Here is a 14,709-nt window from a genome sequence, read left to right on the forward strand (position 1 = left end):
GGAAAGACAGAGATCTTCCATCTGTTGTTTTTGCTGTAACCTCCATAGCTGAGCTGAGCCGATCTGAAGCCAGGAATGAGGAGTCTCTTACAGCTCTCCCACATGGGTTGCAGGGTCCCAAGGCTTTGGGCCGTCCTCGGCTGCCTTCCCAGGCCACAGGCAGGGAGCTGGATGGGAAGTGGAGCAGTTGGACATGAACCAGCGCCCATGGGATGCCTGTGGCAAGAGCAGAGGCTTAGCCTGCTGCATCGTGTTGCTGGCCTCATAGTCTTAGAGTTTTACAAACTTCACCATAATTGGTTCCCCACATTTCTCTTGACAGTGAACTCCAGAAGGGGCCCTGAGGCAGTCTGTGCAGCCCCTAGGGAACAGGCATCTCTGTGGCATGGAGGGCAACCTGCTCATTCCTGCCAGAAATCCTTTGCTGGCTGTGGGCACAGGCCTTTGCTTCCAGTCCAGGATCCTCTCTGTATTGTACCAAGGCCTGTGTCTCCTTCCTGAGCCAGATCCTCCTCTGGCCCTTTTTGAGTCTTTTTGGGTCCCTTTCTTTTTTACAGTTAGGTCAGGGAGCCTCAGTGATGACACTCTACCTCTCTAAGGGTGTCCCAGCTTCTTTTTGATCCACACGAGCCTGTCATGATGCCCTCCTACCATTGGCATCTGCGTGCAATTTGCCAAACTCTAAGCATGGAGTTGACTTCATGTCGGGATTAGGGTCAGCAGACTTCAGCTAAGCTGCCAAGGCCACCATGGTCCACTGCTGACCTGGGCCAGCACTAGGTCTTCAGGGACTCGGAAAGTCAAGAAGATTATGGAACAATGGGGTTTCGGTGGGTTTTAGGAGTTTCAAGGATTGAGCAACTTGGGTGAATTGAGACCCTTTTAGGATGGTGGGTGACCCAACGCAGCTCTTCCTTCTTCGCCAGCAGCAAAGGAAGCACACAGAACCCATTGCCTCGTTGGCCTCCTGTCCTGTGTAGTTCCTTTATTCAGGAATCCGTGGGTCCTATATGACCAGGATATTACCGGAGCAAATTAAACCCTGGCTGCTTGACACTGGACAGACAGTACACCAAAGAGAAGAGCTGACACATGTTTATCAGAGTGACCACCCAGAGAAAGGTAGACCAGTCCCAGATACGCTGCTTCCCAGTTGACCAGCCAGCAGGACAACGTTTAAAGGAGAAAGTGTAGGGGCTGACCTTTTGTAGAGCATCCCATAGCAGAGTGCTTGTCTAAGTCCCATCTGCTCTGCCTCTGGGCCAACTCAGTGTTAAATGTATGTGGGAAGGCAGCAGGGAAGGTGGTGGCCCAAGTACATGGGTCCCTGCTACCCACACGGGTGATCCCAATGAGAGTTCCTGGCTTCTGCTTGGCCCAGCCCTGGCTGTTGGAGCCATTTGAACAGTGAACCAGCAGATGGAAGATTCTTTCTCTTTCTTTCTGAAACTGCCTTTCAAATAAATAAATCTTAAAAAGGGGGTGGGGGTGGCTGGCACTGTGGAATAGCAAGCTAAGCCTTGACCTGTGTAGCTGGCATCCCATTAGGTGCTTATTCATATGCCCACTGCTGAACTTCTTATCCAGCTCCCTGGTTATGGCCTGGGAGTATAGCAAACGATGGCCCAAGTCCTTGGGCCACTCCACCCACATGGAAGACCAAGAAATAACCCTGGCTTCAGATTAGCTAAATTCTGGCCATTGCAGCTATTTGGAGAGTGAACTAGTGAATGGAAAATCTTTATCTCTGTGTCTGTCTGTCTGTCTGTCTGTCTCACTCAGTATATACCTCTGCCTTTCAAATGAAAAATAAAATATTTTAAAATTGGGCCCAACACAGTAGCTTAGCTGCTAAAGTCCTCACCTTGCATGTTCTGGGATCCCATATGGGCACCAGTTCTAATCCTGGTGGCCCCACTTCCCATCCAGCTCTCTGCTTGTGGCCTGGGAAAGCAGTCGAGGATGGCCCAAAGCCTTGAGACCCTGCACCTGCGTGGGAGACCCAGAAGAGGCTCCTGGCTTTGGATCGGTTCAGCTCAGGCCGTTGAGGTCTCTTGGGGAGTGAATCAATGGATGGAAGACATTCCTCTCTGGCTTTTCTCCTCTCTGTATATCTGACTTTCCAATAAAAAATAAAATAAATCTGAAAAAAATATTTAAAAATTAAAGTATATGATTATGTGAGGTCAAGGAAAACCATTGGTTCTAAACTTCTTAGGCCAACAGTCCAGGTTACACAAGGTTAATAATTTGATTTTGTTAGTTGATGTGAAGAGAAGGGAAGGGAAGATGCATTTGTTATGGTTATATGCACCATTTGGCACAATTACAGCCCTGTAGTTTTGTTTTTGTTTTTATTATCCAATATTTATTTATTTATTTGAAAATCAAAATTAGAGAGGGAAAGATTGAGATCCTCTGTCCTCTGTTTGCTTGTCTAATAGTTACAACAAGGCCAGACTAAAACCAGAAGTTTCTTCCAGGTCTCTCACATGTGTGCAGGGACCCAGGGACTTGGACCCATGCTCGCTGCTTTCTCAGGCACATTAGCAGGGAGGTGGATTGGAAGTGGAGTGGCAGCAGTTTTACCTGCTGTGCCACAATAGAACGTACAAGCCCCCCAGCTTTGGATTGTAGGGTCTTAACCTATTTGTTCTTTTCTTTTTAGTTTTGATGATGTTTACATAGTTGATTAAGGTGGGAAAGGTCGAGGATTAGGGGAAAGTGGGTAAGACCATTGTTTCTAAATTTTCTTCTTCCTATATCTGGGAAAGGGGAGAGATAGAGGGAGAAGCCTCCCCCAGCCTCTACTGTAGGAGGGGAACGGCCACCCAATGTCATCCCAGGGTCCCTGATGTGGAGCATGCTTCAAGGGTTCTTCTCAAATGGTTTTGATAGTTCTGAAATGCTGTCAACCTCACTGATCCAAGGATGAGGAAATCCTTCCAAAGTCCGTTGGCGGACACAGTCCACCTTAGAGTCTCCATTTGCCCAGATGTTTGCCACCAACGCTTTGCTAGGGAAGTTGACCAATTTGTTTTGCCCTCTTTCCTCTGCTATGGTACTAGGTGTCCTCTGCAGGTCCCAATGGACTGCCATATCCTCCTTGTACGTCTGGGAATGTGGTCCACTACTCCATCTTAGCCACTGAGGAGGCCCAACTCTGACATATGCATTCTACATTCAGACCACAGATCCTACGATTTTCACCGTGGTTGGAGTTCTGAGTCCAGTGATTCAGTTGGGGGATCCGCAAACAAAACCTCATCCCAGACCTGACCTCTTGTGTGTGTTTGCCAGTACAGAGTCTGGCTCTGTCTGTCACTCACATCAGCCTACACTCACACTGGTAGTTGTAGTTGCTGGGTCAGTTCTGTCTCTAGCAGTACAGCCCAGCCCAATCCTGCACACCACACACTTGGTCCTCACACACACCAGTGGGAGCTGCAGCCTAGTCAGAGTGACCCCAATAACCCCTACTAGTTCCACCCCCTGCCCTGGTTCCCATGCTTGCCAGTATGTACAGCCAGCTGATCCAGTCTGTCCCACATCCCATTCAGCTCTGGTACAGGTCAGTGGGCATTGAAGCCTGATTCAACCCAAACAACCCATTATCCAACCCACACTTGTACCAGCAGGTGCCACCACCTATCCAGCCAGGCCTGCCCCCAGCCCTGGTTCTCATGTTCACCAGTTGGAGTTGCATCCCCTCAGAGAAGTAAGTGCCCACAGTTTCCCTGCTGGGCCCACTCCCAGATCTTGCATTCTCTAGGTGGTTCTATAGTCTAGCTTGACAGGACTTGCCCTAGTCCCAGCACTTGCTAGCTGATGCTGCAGTGAAGCCCAACCAGCCTGTACTTATTTTGGCTTATGTATGCAACAGTGATTACAGTCAGTTAGGCCAGCCTGGCTCTCCTCGTAAGCCAGTTCACATTCCAGCCAACAGGTGTTATAACCCTGCCCAGCCTGGTCTTCTCCAATCCCATTTCTCATGCTTGCCAGTGGGAGCAGTGACCCAGCAGGGGAGCCCCCTGCAGCCCCTCTACCCAGGCTCACACCCCACACTTCTGTGTCTCACATGTGCTGGTGGGTGCTGCAGCCCGACCTGGCCTGTCCTGCACCTAGTCCTGGTCCTCGGATCTGCCAGTGGGTGTTACAAACTGGCCCAGCCTGGCCCTCCCCCAGACCTGACCCTCTTGTATGCCAGCCAGTACCGCAGCCTGGCCTGGTCTGGGCTGCTCCCAGCCTTTGGTTCTAGCACTCACCTGCAGGGATTGCAACCTGACAGAGGAGATCCCCAAGCTCCTCTATCAAATCTCCTCCCAGTGGCAGATCTCACACACCACACACTGTGGGTCCTTGGCCCGGACTTAGTCCACTTCCTATCCAAGCACAAACAGTGGCCTTGCCCAACCAGCCCACACCCATTCTGGTTCTTACTGTGGGTGCTACAGACCAACCGTACCTGGTTCACGCCCAGACACACATCTCATGTGGTTCAGCTGATACCAAGACCTAGCCCAGCCCGTCCTACACCCTCCCTGCCTGTCACAAGCACTAGGAGGTGTTGGAGTCTAGCCCAGTCTGGCATACCCTAGACCCAGTTCACATACCTGCCGAGGGATACTACAATCATGTCCAGCCCAGATCTCTGCTTCCATTCCAGCTCTCGTGCTAGCCAGTGGGAAGCACAGCCCAGCCAGGGCTTTGCCTTAGCTCCTCAACCAGGCCTTTTCACAGACAGACATTGCACATGCCAGTGGTTGCTCTGATCCAGCTCAGTATACCCTGTCCCCTTTCTTGGCCCTTACCATTGAATGCTGCAGCCTGACCTGTCCTGGCCCACCCCTAGTTCCAGCTCTCATTGGTGGGTACTGCAGCCTATCCCTGCCCAGTCTGTTCCCATCCCTAACTCTTGCAAACTGGTAGGTGTGAAAACATGACCCACACTTCAGCGTGGGCATGCCTATTCTGCCCCTCTCTAGAACCAACCCACACACATACCAACAGGTGGAGCTACCTTGCCTTGCCTGACCAACACCCAGGCCTGAGTCACGTGCTCACCAACAGGAGCTATGCCCACAAGGGGAGTTCTCACCAGTCCCACTCCGAGACCCAGATCTCACATGTTCCAGTGAGTGCTAGACCCTTAACTGGCATAATCTACCCCCTCCATCCTGGTCTTTGTATGAACTAGTGAATGTTGCAGCCCACCCCACAGCCTATGAGTGTCGGAGGGTTCCATGGTCATGCCTAGCTCAGCCCATCACCACCCCTACCTCTTAAGCCAGCGGAAATCGTAATTCCCCAGGGGTGGGCATATCTCACACAGAATGTGCCCCCAGATCTGGTCTCTCATGTGCTGGTTAGTGTCATGGCCCAGCCTAATGTGACTCATCCTCTATTCTGATACTGACTGGCGGGTACTGTGACCAAGCCCTGCCAGGTAAGCTCCCAGCCCTAACTTTTGTGAGCACTGGTGGGTGATGGTTGGCAGTGGTTGATGCTAACTAGCCCAACCAACTCAGGTTTCATACTTGGGTGGATGCATCAGTCTGACCCAGAAAGGTCCTCTGGCTTCTACCCTCTAAACTGCTTAGTCTCAGCCCCCTTGCTTACCTGCAACTGCAGTGGCCTTGTTGATGGAAATCTCTCAAAAGGTATTCCTCACCTGCAACATATTCTCTCAGTGGTCCTCCCTCCCTCACATCCCCATATCCCCTTCCCTGAGCAATCCACAGTCCTTGTGCCTGGTAGCACATGGGTTTCCCAGGCTGGTATTCCCAAGCCCAGTTTTCTGGTGAAGTGGCATGCTGGCCTGGAGCTCTGCCTGCCCATCAGAGACCCAAAATCTTTGATGGATTCCCAGACCCTGTCCTCTGACACGTGTACAGGTCTGGGACCTTACCTCTCCACTGATCCTAGGCACTGCACGTGAGCACACCACGCTGGCCTGGGACCTTTCCTTCCCTCTTCCTCATCTGCCCTTGGGACTAAAACTCGTGCAATCTCAGGCCCCCTCCAATAGCCCCCAGGCCCCAAAGCTCATAGAAGAGAGCGAAGCCACCAGCAGTTCTGGCTCCACAAAGCTCCCATTTTGTTTTATCTCATGCTTCTCACCCTACTTGCAGGACAACCCTCTCCTCAGCACCACCCATCCCTGGACTTCTCATCCCAGAGGGGTCTCCAGCCATTGAGACTGAAAAGCTGGTAGCAGCCCACTTGATAGTGGCCACACGGCGGCCTCTTCCCCATCCCAGACCTGAGACTTGGGCCCTCCCATGTGAGGGACAGAGGTAGCACACAGAGGAGGAATCTGTGCCTGAAGGGCCCTGACCCGGTGTTATGGCCTGCATACAGCCAGCCACTCACAGCAGTCCCTCCCAAGATTAACAGACTTGTTGGATTAATTGAAACTGAGTTTGGGTCTGAGGTCTTTTTTTTTTTTTTTTTTTAACCTTAATTGCTTTAGCTCAGTAGTAACTATTCTCCCCACACACAAAAGTTCTTGGATTTATGTTTTGAACACAAAATGTAATGGTACTTGTGTTGCATTTATAGGAATGGCAAGGAATTCACTATGCCAAAAAGAAAAATGGAGATAATATACAACAAAATGTGAAGATAATACCTGTTGTTGGACAGGGAGGGTAAGTTGGAGGGAAAACGAAGTTATTCTGGTCGGCATTTTATGCTTAGGATCACTGCAAGGTTTGCTCTGAATTCTCGAGACCTGCCCACAGGATTTGGCAAGCCAGGCTCACAGGCAGGTCAGGTGTCACCATGGAATGGCCCTCTGCATAGGGCTTCCCTGACAGCCTCGTCCACCTGATGTCCCCAGAGTAAGGATGGGTGTGTTTTAAGCGTTATGATGCACAAGGGACTCAAGTGCTTACACTTAAAACCAGACCATCCGCTCTTGACGCTGCGTGACACACATCTGTGTTAGCCAGCGTTTTGTCAAAACCAGAGCCCCAAGAGGAGCTGTTGTGAAAGGAGGCAGCTGTGTTTCAGTTCACGGTTTCAGAGGCTCACATCCAAGCCCTGACAGCCCATTGGTCTGGCTGAGAGGAGGGTGCTGGTTGGTGGTGGAACATGTGTGGAGGAAGAGAAGGGTGGCCAGCATGCACACTGGTCCTCAGTGGGTCAGTCAGCTTCTCTCTATAAAGCCACTGTGACTTGATCTTGGGGTTGTTGCATCTCAGGAGTTGAACCCCACCTAGCCACTTTTCAAAGCCCCAGATTCAGATAGCACACTAACTAGTAACAAACTATTAACCATTAACATGAGGCTTATAGGCCCTTGGAGGACACTCAGAGTGGTACCCAAATCACAGTGTGTGCTGGCTGGGCTGGGGGAGTCTGGCTCTTTGGTACCTTATTCCTTATTCTAGCAAAAGCCTATCAAATTAGGTACAAATATACTAACAGTTACAGAAATTCTCAGATGTTGGCTATAGACTGGAAGTCAATTTCTTTATCAGGAGCCTAAAAATTTTAGATGGTTTATCTCAGACTCTAGGTTAAGGGGGGAAAAGTGGAAAATTACAAATATGAAATTGTAGAAACCCAACCACAAAATATGCACCCATAGGAAAGGCTGCTCATAGAAAAGCAAGTGACCAGGAGCAAGCCTGTGGTATGAAGTACAGGTCATACCTCATGTAGGGTCCCTGTCGTGAGAAAGGAGGAGCCATGGCCCTGGATGGCCACTGCTTCTCCCTGAGCCTTCCTCCAGCCAGGCCCTAGCACCTGCTGGTGGTCACTTCCCGAGTCCCAGCAGCATCCCTGTGGGGTTGGTGTCTTGGCTGTGTCTGGGGAGGCCCAGCTGTTGGCCTATCTTCCGCTGCTGGTGCATGGCAGAACTGGCCACAGACCGGAGTACTGACCACACGGCTCACGTGCTGTGCCACCAGGCCCTGCCACCAGCTGGCATTGCGTTGCGAACACAGTGTCTGTGAGCCCTCTGTTCTCATTCTTTGCCTTTTTATGTCCCTTCCAAATTTTTTGTGATGAGTGTATAGGGATTCGAGTATCAAAGGGGGGAAAAAATGAATGAATGGAAGGAACAATGAGTAAGTGAGCAGTCGGCGACTTCAGAGCCTTGTTTTCAACTTGCTGCTGACCCCGCTCTGGAAGCCGTGGCCGCAGGGGACCCAGACGGGTTGGCTCATTGGCACTTGAGCAGAGCATCAAAAGGATTGCACATAAGAAAATGTATTGGAGGGCCTTGAAGCCCTTGGCTGCTTAACATGCCACACACATGGGATTTCTCAGTCTGTCATGATGATTTGACAAGCCAGTTGTTTTCACTGAAGTCACTTGTTTCCTACTGAGACCCCAAAGGATGTTTGTAAACAACAACTTCCACTTATTGATGGCCTTGGCCACAAAGAATAGGGGAGCAGTTGTCAAACGGAGACACTCTTTTCCATGATGAAACTCTGCTGCCTATTATCTATCAAATTAGAGAGCCACAAGTGAAATAATGCCTTTTTTTCCCTGCTTACAGAAAAATTAGACACTATGTGTCCATTATCAGAATGTGCAACGGCAACAACAAGGTACGTGAGGATCACCCTGGGACCCACGCGCTCCCCCCCGCCCCCGGCCCTGACATGCAAAACTGATGGCTTTCCAAATTCATTTTTAGGCTGAGAAAATACCTGAAGTTGTTCAGTCTGAAACTCCAGCAGGTATGGTGCCCCATGCTCGCTGTTAGGGCTCCTTGAGGCTTTGGGAAGAAGAGGCAGCAGCCCCTTCCTGTGCCAGCCAGGCCTTGCCTGGTGCGGCGACAGACCATGCTCTCAGAGCCCGTGTTCCCTGACTTGGAGCAAGGGAGCATCAAAGGACCAAGGCCTCCAGGGCATTCTTCCCGCACCCCAGGGCGGGCCCCTGCCTCAGGGAAGAGCCAGCCCAACGGAGGCCTGAGCTCATGTGACATGGCTGTAGAGAAGTTTGCTTTGATGAGCTGATATGAGCTTCCAGGACGGGGGGCTGGAGTCAGACCAGACACTGTGGCATGGCTCTTCCTGTGTGCCTTCAGTCATCACAGCAGCCTACAGGACAGCGGTCAGCCTCCCAGTCCCCCTCACTCATCTGTTGCTTACTCATCCTAGTCACCACCTGCTCCAGCCCACTTTCTGTATCACAAAAAGATGCTTTCCCCTGGTCAAGAGAATGATGGCCAGGGGATGATAGAGGATAAGGTGATGGCAGTAGGATAAGAGAGGAGAGAGCAGATGGTGGTGTGGACCAGAGAGGGCACAGTGCAAAGTTGTGCTGGGTTAGGTGGGTGCCACCAGGGCCTGGGGAAGGTGCCACCTGTGGGGTCCCAGCATGCAGCAGAATGGTCCTGTATTCCTCTTCTATGTTCTGCAGTGAGGCAGACTGGAGGAGCTGTTGCTTGTAGCCAGCAAAGCCTTCAAGTGTAAGGCAGATGTAGAAATACAGCGAGGGGTGGCAAAGGGAAGTAGAATCTGAGGTTAACCCAGAGGAGGAGAAAAGGGAAAGGAAGGAAGGGGGAGCCCAGCCAGGAGGTCAGGGAAGGTGGGCGAAAGTAACCAAGCCGGAACACACAGAGGCAGCCGTCAGGGGAGCTGGAGCTGACACGCATGGAGGCCAGTTCTGCATGAGGAGCTCCTGTGTGCCCTGTGGAGGGCAGCTCTGGATGGCTGTGAGGGCAGGAGCCCGGGCCCAGGGTAGAAGCAGCCAATGCACGCTGGTGTGGCCAGGGCCCTGTTTCTGCGGTGGCTTGCTGCATGCCTCAGAGCAGCCTTGTGCAGCAGGCATAGCTGCTGTTTGTTATGCTATTTCACTTGTGAAGCAGAACAAGCTCTCATGGGTGAGCTTAAGCCTGTGAGATGCGCTTCAGCCAGAAAGGAGCTATAGAAATGGACTAGAGGACTTTCATGGGAAACTAGAATAAAAAGATTTGTTTTGGTGCAAAAAATGTTTAAAATCCATGCATGTTTCCTTCATAATATGGATTTTTCGTGACCTTTTGAAAGACTGCTTCATATGCCTGGACTACAGAATTTCACTGCACTGATGAACTTTCCTATTTATTTGAGAGTTTGAAACAAACAGACAGGCAGAGCTCTCACCCACTGCTTCCTTTCCCAAATCCCCAAGTGAACGAGGGCTTGGCCAGGCCAAAGCTGGAAGCTAAAAGCTGCATCCAGCTCTCCCACAGGGTGGCAGGGACCCAGGTACTTGAGCCTTCAAGAGCTTGCCTGCCAGGGCATCGAGCTGAAACCAGGAGCAGGCACACGGCTGTGGATTAAGGGCATTGTAACGTCCAGGGTCAAGGCCTGCCCCTAACATGGTTACTGCTATCACTCTTTTTTTTAAGATAATTATTTTTATTTTTGATAATTTTCCGTAGCTGATTAGGGTACAAAGGGTCAAGGGCTACAAGAAGGTGAGACAGACCATTATTTCCACATTCTCTTTTTTTCTTCCTGTTTCTGGGGGAAGGGGAGAAGCCACACCCAGCCTCCTGACCACAGGAGCCATACCTAGGATGGAGGACAGCCACCAATGCCATCCCGGGGTCCCCAATGTGGGGCATGCTCCAAGGGTCCTGCTCAAGAGGTTTTGATAGTTCAATAGTTCTCAATTACTGCCAGTCTTGCCACTCCAAACACGATGAAATGTCTTCAGAATCCATTGGCTGACATAGTCAACCTTAGAGTCTCCATTTGCCCAGGTATTCACCGCCAAACATTTGGCTGGGATAGTTGATCCATTTGTTCTGTCCTCAATCATTTGTTATGGTACTAGGTGTCCTCTGCAGGCTCCAATGTGCTGCCATATCCTCCTTGTACACCTGGGAATACTGTCTACTGCTTCATCTTAGCCACTGAGGAGGCCCAGCTCTGACACATGCACTCCACATTCAGACCACAGATCCAGTGATTCAGTTGAGGGGACCACCAAAGAAACTTCATCTGAGGTGATCCCAGACTCTTGTGTGTGCCTGCCAATACAGGATCCGACACAGGCCATTGCCCCAAGCAGCTTATGCACATGCTGGTGGTTGTAGGTGCTGTGTCAGTTCTGTCTCTAGCGGTACAGCCCAGCCCGATCCTGCCCACCACACACTTGGCCCTCACACACACCAGTGGGAGCTGCAGCCTAGTTGGAGACCGCAGTAACCCCCACCAGGCCCATCTCCTGCCCTGGTTCCCATGCTTGCCAGTATGTACAGCCAGCTGATCCAGTCTGTCCCATATTCCATTCAGCTCTCATACTTGTCAATGGGCATTGAAGCCTAATTCAACACAGCCAGCCCCACTATCCAACCCACACACATGCTGGTGAGTGCCACTGTGTCTAGCCATGCCTGCCCCAGTGTTGTTGGAGTGGCAACCCAAAAGGGAGATACCCGCTGTTTCCCTACTGGACCTACTCCCACTCCCGGATCTTGCACTCTCCAGGTGGTTCTGCAGTTTAGCTTGACAGAATTATCCCCTCATGCCAGCATCTGCTAGCTTGATGCTGCAGCAAAGCCCATCCAACCCTCACCCACTCTGGCTTGTGCATTTACAAGTAGGAAAAGTCAGCTCAGCCTGGCTTTCCCTTGATCCAGCTCACATGAGGCCAGCAGGTGTTGTAGTCCTGCCCTGCCTGGTCTGCTCCATCCCAGCTCTCGCACTCACCACTGGAAGTGGTGGTCCAGCATGAGAGCCCCATGCAGCCCTCTACTAGGTTCACCGTCTCCCCACCTGGGTCTCACGTGTACTGGTTGGTCCCTGGTCTGACATATCCCGCCTCACCTCAGCATTTGCCCATGGGTGCCTTGGCCTAGCCAGGCCCAGCCCACCCCCAGTTCCAACTCACGCTGCTGGGGGCTACAGCCAAGCCCAGCCCACCCAGCCCCTAGTCCCAGCCCTCATGTGAACTGGCTTGTGTTAACAGTTTTTATTACAGAAGGAGGAAGCAGGGCTCAGAAAAGTTAAACAACAACCTAGAGTTGGGCAGGAAGGAAATGGCAGAGCTGAGTGTGAGTGGCAGTCATAGGAGATGTTAGATGAGGTAAGATTCTCCCAAACCACACTTGTGCCAGGTCAGCAGCACTCTCTCAGGAGTCAGACACACCAGGTGAGCCACCTGCCTGGGCAGCATGACCAGCTTTCCAGGCAGGGGTTCTGGCTCAGCATCTCACCGTGGGAGGACAAGGGGAGCTACATACACCAGAACCAGTTTTATTTTTTTAAAGACTTATTTATTTTTATTGGAAACGGAGATGTACAGAGAGGAGGAGAGACAGAGAGGAAGATCTTCAACCCATGGTTCACTCCCCAAGTGGCCGCAATGGCTGGAGCTGAGCCAATCTGAAGCCAGGAGCCTCTTCTGGGTCTCCCACGCAGGTGCAGGGTCCCAAGGCTGTGGGCCATCCCCGACTGCCCTCCCAGGCCACAAGTAGGGAGCTGGATGGGAAGTGGAGCAGCCGAGATTAGAACCGGCGCCCACATGGGATCCTGGGCGCATTCAGAACGAGGACCTCAACCACTATACTATCGCACCGGGCCCCAGAACCAGTTTTTGGCAGGAAAGCAGTTTATTGCAAGGGAATGGGGTAGCTCACAGATTGGACAAGAATGGACAGTGTAGAAAAGGGAAAGGAGCCATGAGAAGCTGGGAGCTGTACGGTTGAGGGCCACTGCTGTCCCTGGTGCGTTTTGAGTACCTGCGGCCCAGCTGATACCTAGAGACGGGCTGCTGCCGCTGCCATGGACAGCAGCTTTTTTTTTTTTTAAAGATTTATTATTATTGGAAAGCCAGATATACAGAGGAGGAGGAGAGACAGAGAGGAAGATCTTCCATCTGCTGATTCACTCCCCAAGTGAGCCGCAACGGCAGGTGCTGCACCGATCCAATGCCGGGAACCAGGAACCTCTGCCGGGTCTCCCACTCAGGTGCAGGGCCCCAAAGCTTTGGGTCATCCTCGACTGCTTTCCCAGGCCACAAGCAGGGAGCTGGATGGACGGTAGAGCTGCCGGGATTAGAACCGGCGCCCATGTGGGATCCCGGCGCGTTCAAGGCAAGGACTTTAGCCGCTAGGCCACGCCGCCAGACCCGACAGCAGCTTTTTGCCACCTTTGCTTACTTGCCTCCTTCACTCAGTGCAGCCTTGGCAGGGCCTGGGTCACCTAGAACTCCATTGCTGCCTAAGCATGGTGCAGAGGAGGTCTTGGGGGCTCCCCAGGCACAGGAAAGACATACTGAATCAGGACATCCAGGAAGCAGTGACATCCCAGCATACGGCCCAGTCCCTTCCCTTGGCCATGCGTGCTCTGGGTGCAGAAACGCATAGGTGTCCATGGTGCATTGGGAGGCAGGGATCACTTGCATTCACTGTGCTTGCACTGCCACACTGGGGTGCACAGGGGTGCATCCCCCAGTCCTGAGAGCCAATCTGGTGTCTGGAGGAGAGGCAGGGTTAGCCGGAGGACCAAGAGGGAGAAGCTGCGTATGCAGAGACAAGGAGACAGCTGGGAATGGGGCAGGCCATGTGACTCAATCCTGCAGCAAGGGAAGGCCTAGACACTCATGGGAACCAGTAAGTGAGAAGGGCCAGGCCCTGGACATCCAGGTGACTGTGTGGAGAACAAGACCAGAGGCAAAGACACGGGGGAGGGGCCGCGTCCAGCAGGGCTTGGGAGCAGCTTGCTGTGCTGGACTCCCGATGAGCCTTGAGGGTGGCTGCCAGCCTTCTGGGTTGGCCAGCGGGTGGCACAGATGAAATGGTAAGTGTGGATGAGAGCCTGTGAAAGGACAGTGGACCCAGGTGTGGATTGATCAGGTCTCGAGAGCCAGTGGAGATGTGGCGCAGTGTTAGGAGATTGCCCTCACTCGGGGCCTTGGGCCAGCTATCCAGAAGAAAGGAAGCAAGACAGGAAGAATGCCTCCAGTGGAACCTGGTGGCATGTGGGGTTCATGCATTGACTCCAAAACCAGGATACACCGACCAGGTGCTAGGCTGTGTGTGTCTGTGCTCTTGAGAAATCCACATTGTAGCGGAGGTCAGACGGGGAGCAGGTAACAGGGTTCTTGGTTCTTTGGCAAAGTGAAACAGAGAGGCATGTGGGCAGGAAAGGCTGGTCCCGGGGCTACAGAGCGCACCCAGCCCCAGGATGTGTGCGTGGAGGCCCGTGTGCCCCTGGAGAAGGTGAGCTTTCTTGTGAGGACAGATCTGTGCTGTTCTCCAGGGCCTGGGGGCAGTGATGTCCAAGACCTGCTAGAGCTGGGAGGCTGTTCAGACGCGTTCACCAGCCTGTGCAGTCTGCTTCTGCTCTGGCCGCAGCCACCCGCCTCCCGGCTGCAGCTGCCCCCGGCTCCTCCCCCCCCAGGGGACTGTGCCACTCTCAGTCCGCACGCCATGACTGCCTTACTCATCTCACATCGCTAATGGCTACCCCAGGGCCTGGCACAGAATTCAATGACCTGCAAGTTTCTGTTGATGAATCAGAGCAGAAAGAAGGAATAGATGCAGAGTTCCAGCCGGGTCTCAAATGACAGCACCGCTATATCCAGTTACACTTAGCTGCCTGCAGATAGATTGAGGGAGCAAGCTCGGCTCATGAGACCTGAAGAGAGAAGGTTAACAACCCCAGAGAGTAACATGTGTCCGTGCTAGGACGGGGCAGAGCGGGGATGGGTACAGCAGTGTTGAGAAGGTAGGTGGAACCCATGAGTCAGACT

At 52.3% G+C, this 14,709-nt stretch overlaps 1 protein-coding gene across 2 annotated transcripts in view; it reads left to right on the forward strand.

Moving 5' to 3' along the window:
• PDE8A (phosphodiesterase 8A) overlaps positions 1 to 14,709 on the forward strand; it is a 134,861-nt gene that overhangs the window by 98,701 nt on the left and 21,451 nt on the right. For both annotated transcript variants that reach the window (XM_058665518.1, XM_058665519.1), the window contains exons 9-11: positions 6,562 to 6,650; positions 8,513 to 8,564; positions 8,654 to 8,696. In XM_058665518.1, coding sequence (XP_058521501.1) covers positions 6,562 to 6,650; positions 8,513 to 8,564; positions 8,654 to 8,696 — 184 coding nt within the window. The remainder of the gene's footprint in view (positions 1 to 6,561; positions 6,651 to 8,512; positions 8,565 to 8,653; positions 8,697 to 14,709) is intronic.

Source organism: Ochotona princeps, chromosome 6 (assembly GCF_030435755.1).
Source record: "Ochotona princeps isolate mOchPri1 chromosome 6, mOchPri1.hap1, whole genome shotgun sequence".
NCBI classification, from domain to species: Eukaryota; Metazoa; Chordata; class Mammalia; order Lagomorpha; family Ochotonidae; genus Ochotona; species Ochotona princeps.